Source organism: Aegilops tauschii, chromosome 4, assembly GCF_002575655.3.
Source record: "Aegilops tauschii subsp. strangulata cultivar AL8/78 chromosome 4, Aet v6.0, whole genome shotgun sequence".
Taxonomy (NCBI): Eukaryota; Viridiplantae; Streptophyta; class Magnoliopsida; order Poales; family Poaceae; genus Aegilops; species Aegilops tauschii.
Genome location: NC_053038.3, coordinates 213006291 through 213011753, shown reverse-complemented (window position 1 = coordinate 213011753; position 5463 = coordinate 213006291). Strand labels below are relative to the sequence as shown.

General features: G+C 45.7%; 1 protein-coding gene across 2 annotated transcripts; it reads left to right on the top strand.

Moving 5' to 3' along the window:
- The first annotated feature begins 360 nt into the window (after positions 1-360).
- Positions 361-5205, top strand: LOC109742083 (uncharacterized). 2 transcript variants are annotated; one of them, XM_020301162.3, is made up of 6 exons: positions 361-634; positions 1705-1777; positions 1970-2063; positions 4213-4329; positions 4416-4470; positions 4544-5205. In XM_020301162.3, exons 1-6 carry the CDS (start codon positions 602-604, stop codon positions 4937-4939), a joined length of 768 nt encoding a protein of 255 aa, XP_020156751.1. In that variant the 5' UTR covers positions 361-601; the 3' UTR covers positions 4940-5205. The 2 variants fall into 2 exon arrangements, with proteins under 2 accessions (XP_020156751.1, XP_040242945.1); XM_040387011.3 differs by having other exon boundaries at positions 525-1227.
- Positions 5206-5463: the final 258 nt, after the last annotated feature.

Below are 5463 nucleotides of genomic sequence, written 5' to 3'. Positions count from 1 at the left end.
ACGTGACGGCTGGCCGGATCAATGCCGAGTTGTCCGGATCCGACGCAGGGATCACAACAAGGAGGAGGAAGTCGGAGGAAAGAGAGGTGGCGGGCAGAGGCGGCGGCTACGGTGTCGTCGGTGGAAGGAGCGGCAATGGAAGCTCCGCCGACCATGGCGAGGAAAGCGAGATCGGCGGTGAGCTTCGCGGGGTCGGTTGCAGGGCCAAAGGAGCTGGCCATGGCGACGTGATGGCCGGCGGGAGAGCGGAGGCAGCGTTCCGGTTGCGCGCGGGTAGAAAAAGGTAGCTATTGGGTTTCATGATGCAACCACTCTTTTGTGACAGCTGCCCGACTACTCTATATTCGCTGCACTGAGGATTTTAAAAAAAAATTAGAATTCGGTAGCCTTTCGTGCTTAAAAACAATTCGTGTGTGAAAATAATAGGGCTGGGAGATGCGGTAATTATCTTTTGGCACGAGTCCGCGTGCCGTGTAAGTTGGTGGAAAGACAACAAAACAAGAAATCCAATCGTCAAGAAGAACGAGAAAAGAAAATACACAAAAGATAGACTACGATTGCCGGCATCGAGCTCGACGAGGCGTCGGAGGTTGCGTCAAAGATGAGGAAGAAGCTGGGCACCCGGTTCCCCGCGGTTCGTTCTCTCCCTCTCCTCCATGGCCCCTCTCTAATCTGGCTTGCCCGTGATCCGATCTGTCCGTGCTCTCGGTGGATCTCGGTCCTCGCATGGTGGATCTCGCCGTTGACTGGCGCTTTGTTTGTCTTCTTGTGGTGCGTTTCGTAGCCGAGGCGCCGCCCGGGTGGAGACGCGGAACGGGCTGATGTTCTTCTCGGGCAAGCGCTCGTGGGCCGGGCGAGGAATCTAATCGTACTTTTGCTTTGTCTCGCTAGTGAATTGATTTTGTCCCCTTGTGTTGAGTTCGTTTGTGGTGGATGGATGGATGGAGTGAGGTGGACTCGGTAGTCTACTGCGGTTGGTTTTGTGTGAGTGGAAAGATTCTTGATCACTCACTCGTAGCTGACGCTAACTTGTGATGATCTGGCAAGTGCAAGATGGCGTCGAAGAAGCAAACCTATTGCGATGTTCCTTCGTTGTAACTCGGTTGCTCGTTGTACAAGATGAGTAAATCGAGCTTGAATTGCGATTTAATACTGTACTGTTGCTGCCCAAGTTGTTGGTAGCATGGGCGATCGCTTGCAAGATTCCTCAAGATGCAAACACGTGTGGTAAGTGATAGAAAGAAAGGCTGAGACAGGCTCAGCAGTGTAGTAGTATAAAACTTGGCACATGCAACCTATGAATCTTGAGCCTTAATGTTTTCAGGACATTCGGAACATTTTCACTGTTTTATTGTCACCAGCCTGACATCATTCAAGTTTTGAAGTTGCACGAGACCTTTCCGCTTTGCCCTGTAGGAGTTCCTTTAGCGTGATAGTCATTTTAGTAATACTTCTCGTAACATGACTTGTGTTTCCTTGTTGAGAGAACTAGCGTGACATCGTGCACACATTTTTTGGGTGTGTACTGATGGCCGGAAGTTTTTGTTTATGTCTGTTACTGAAACCTAGCTTTCCTTTGTTATTTTTGCTTAGCATTATCTTATGTTGGCTAGTGTGGCTCTTCTGCTCTGTGTTATGTTGTATTCTGTAGGACTATATATTTCAGCTGTTTGTCCAGTCACTAATTTTATGTTGTTGTGTTAGGCACGGATCAAAAAGATAATGCAAGCAGATGAGGATGTTGGCAAAATTGCGCTGGCTGTGCCTGTTTTAGTTTGTAAGTTCTGCAAGAATCTTCGTGTGTCTTGTATCTGTTTTAAAATCTCTATGTTTGGCCCATATCTTCTGTTGCTTTTAAAGATATTGCGGCATCACTGTTTTTTGCTGTGTGCATTGTAACACTAGATAATTCCATGATGAAGCATATAAAGTGAGTATCTGGCATTCTGAATTTATTGTTTGCATGCAGCGAGAGCCCTTGAATTGTTTCTGCAAGATTTGATTGACCGCTCATACAAAATTACTCTTCAAAGTGGTGCAAAGACACTGAATTCCTTCCACCTGTGAGTTCTATTCTGTGTCCATGGCTGTTTAATCTTACTATGACTTCGTGCTGTATGTATTGTATCACTCCATGTTTTTCTAGACATATGGATAGCTTTGAGCCGTCTGTGATTTACACATTGTACTTAGATGAAAGTTAGTAATATGGTGGTTTTCTCCAATGTATTTCCATATATTATAAGGACCCATTCGGATGTCCTCAAAATCTACCAAATTCTCAACTGCCGACTCCCTCTGATTCCAGTTCCGCAGGCAAAGTGTGAACTTTGGCACCATGTACAGCTGAATGGTCTTCATGGGTTGGTAGCCAATTTTGTTAGGACTTGGCTCGTTAAAAGGGAAAGGAAGGCCAGGGCTTGGCCCGTTCGGTGGGGAAGGATGTCGTCTCTAGCACGACCAACAGGGAAAGAAAGACCTCGTCGCACCGCCCATCCCTCGAGGCCGCCCACTGGCGCACCGTTGTCGAACAGCGCCAGAAGGGCCGCGTTACTGCCGTCCTCTGCGGCTGCGAGCCTTCTCTCCGTTGGTGGATCTAGCCGGTGGCGGCTGCAATAACGGTGAGTAGGGCGAGGTAGCCCCGTCTGCGATTGTGGATGGTGAATCCTGCGCCGCCACCATTGTTGTGGGGATGCGAGGCCTAGTCGTGGCCGGCGATTTGGCTGATGGGAGGGAGAAATAAAAGTGATGAGGGCGAGAGAGACAAGAGAGACAGGGTGGAGACTCGCTCTGGTTCGGTTTCGCTCACGGGTGAGGAGAGAAATCGAATCGTTTTTCCTATTGGTGGCATGGCCTTGTAATTTTGAGGAACTCCGTGAGCCACAATTTCGGGAGGTGAAAGCGGAGCTGGCTTCGTGAAGCTGGGACGTTCGGTCTGGCTCCGTGTTCGGAGTTGGCGGAGTGTGGAGCCGGAGGCCATCCAAACAGGCCCTAGGTCTACTTAGCTTGTGGAAACTGTCCAGTTGCTGCTTTGAAGTTTTTCTAGTCTCTTACATATTACGCCACTAAATACCATTAAATTAAAGTATCTCACAAGCCTAACATGTGTGGTCTAATGTTGCTTGGACTTTTGGAGCTTAAATAAACTCTGTAACCTCTTGAAATGCCATCCCTTTGTATGGACGACTCTTAGCATGTGCAGTTTGATGTTCTTGGCAAAAGTTTCTGTTTCGTATTTTCATTATTAACTTGACTATTATGATTTAAAACAGGGTATTTTTTGTTTTCATTCTTTTAAGAGGTTTCATTACTCAAACTGGGGAAGGAAATCAACACCATACATTAATTAGAACACGTAGCCAAGTATATTTTTTGCCTCTTGGGTCAGATAGCAAACAACAGCTGTGCATCCGTCTCAGTTTCATCTTGAATAACGACGCCTGAGCAATCCCTATTCCCACACCCTCCATGGAAGCATCATCTGTAGTTCCCTTCATCATCCGTAATTCTTTCATGGCTGCTGCTGTCAAACTCCGCACCTTGTTTGGCTTCAACAGCTCTCCGGACTCTAATGTGACAGCGAGTCTGGTGGCTAGATGAATTAACTGAGTTCTGCTGGTCGTCATCTCGTAGTGTATTCCTGTTCTCCCACCATAGCCACCAAAACACAATTACTAGCAATTAGTGCTCCCCCGGAAGGCTCCAAAGAGGAACCAGAATATGGAAAGCCGATGAGTACAAGAAAAACATTGGGAAATTATTGCCAAGGCTCAAGATGTATCAGCAGGTCAGTTTCGGACTGGTTCATCTTGGTAACCAATTGGAAACTGGTTTATGTTTTTCAGTGGAAAACTACTCTGGTATGATTTCCAGTAATGAACTATAGGAGATTTGCGAAGATGGTCTGCCTTCCGAATGGAACTTGAGTGGAAGCTGAGATGTGCCTGCTCATATGCAGCACATGTGTTTGTCTGACTTATCATGATTTATAACTTTCATCTGTAGTTCGAGCTACTAATTTGATTATAATCTAAGATTAATGATGAAGACTTATCTTCTTTTGATACCTTTGGTAATTGTGGTCATCAATGGTGTTTTCTTTTGTCAAAAATTTAGTTACACAAGTCAACCACAGCCACTTATGCGATGTTTAAACTGTGTGCCTTTGCCTTTAGTGACTAATGGTTTATATGTTTCTTATGAGATGCTCAGAAAGCAATGTGTGAAGAGGTACAGCTCTTTTGACTTCCTAACTGAGATTGTCAACAAGGTGCCGGATCTTGGTGGCGGTGAATCTTGTGGAGATGAAAGAGGATTACCCAGAAGAAGGTAAATTGACTTGGCATAGTCAAATTCTCATGAATCATTGCGATAAGTAACGAGCATGTTATTAATGATTGGAATTCACTTTCTAGGAAATTTTCAAATGGAAGCGACCCAGAGAATGAGGAGCCCCGATCTAGCAAAATGGTACAATTCCATCACATGTCAGCAGAGTTAAATTTTCTTAGCAGATAAGTTGATAACATGATTGGCTTTGCAGCCCATAAGAAGCTTGAACACTAGTCCCAGAGGACGAGGCAGAGGTCGAGGAAGAGGGCGAGGGCGGCCTCCAACCAAGAGAAAGGAAATTGGTTATGTACAGTTTGAGGATGAGAGCAGCATGTTTGCTGAACAAAGTGAACCCTTGCCAGGAGATGAGATAGTTCCAGAGACCAACCGTGGCAATGAGAGTATTCCCCAAAGCTCACATCCTCTAGTGGAGGCTCCATCAGCCGCGACGCCAGCTGTGATTTCAAAGGTTGAAAAAGCTAGCACCAACCATCAGCCAGATTTGCCTATGCCAGATGCCATTGGAGGCATTGGTGTTGGACCATCCAGTTTTGGACATCTGACGGTGCAGGTTGATGAGGAAGAGGACTACGATAATGAGGATTAGGCATAGTCATCCTCTCATTCATCATATGCTCTAACAGGACAGTTCTCCTGGTGTTGTACATTGTAAATATTGTTTCAAGTAGTTACCGCAGCTATGATGTGTAACCTATTTCTTTTTCCCAATAATTGGTTTCGAGTTGCCTCGCACTGTTGACTTAACTGACTAGGATGTGCTAAATTTAACCCTGTATTTGACGGTTGAAGCAGTGATATTCTGTCGTCCTGTTACATTGTACATGTTGTAACCAGCAGTAATTATTTCTAGTATATCATGTCGTGACCATCATGCCACGAAATCACGTCATTCAGATGTAGCCCAGCAAGCAATGTGTGTACGAGAGATATCTACCTTGACCTTTACGTTTTGGAGGTGGATTTAGGGCAAAACACAAGGAACAAGGAGAAACCAAGAGAAATCTAGAGGAAAACACTCGAGAGGACGTGATTCACACCAACTACCCTCAAATCAAAGGTCAATACAGGTACATTTTGCATCCAAGAACGACACTAGAAATAAAGGTAACC

What these genes read in the sequence shown, in the direction of transcription:
- LOC109742083 (XM_020301162.3), top strand. Translation starts at nt 602, where the DNA reads ATGAGGAAGAAGCTGGGCACCCGGTTCCCCGCG. An exon ending in GGCTGTGCCTGTTTTAGTTT is followed by an intron (nt 1,778 to 1,969) that starts GTAAGTTCTGCA and finishes GTTTGCATGCAG; the next exon opens with CGAGAGCCCTTGAATTGTTT. An exon ending in AGAGGATTACCCAGAAGAAG is followed by an intron (nt 4,330 to 4,415) that starts GTAAATTGACTT and finishes TTCACTTTCTAG; the next exon opens with GAAATTTTCAAATGGAAGCG.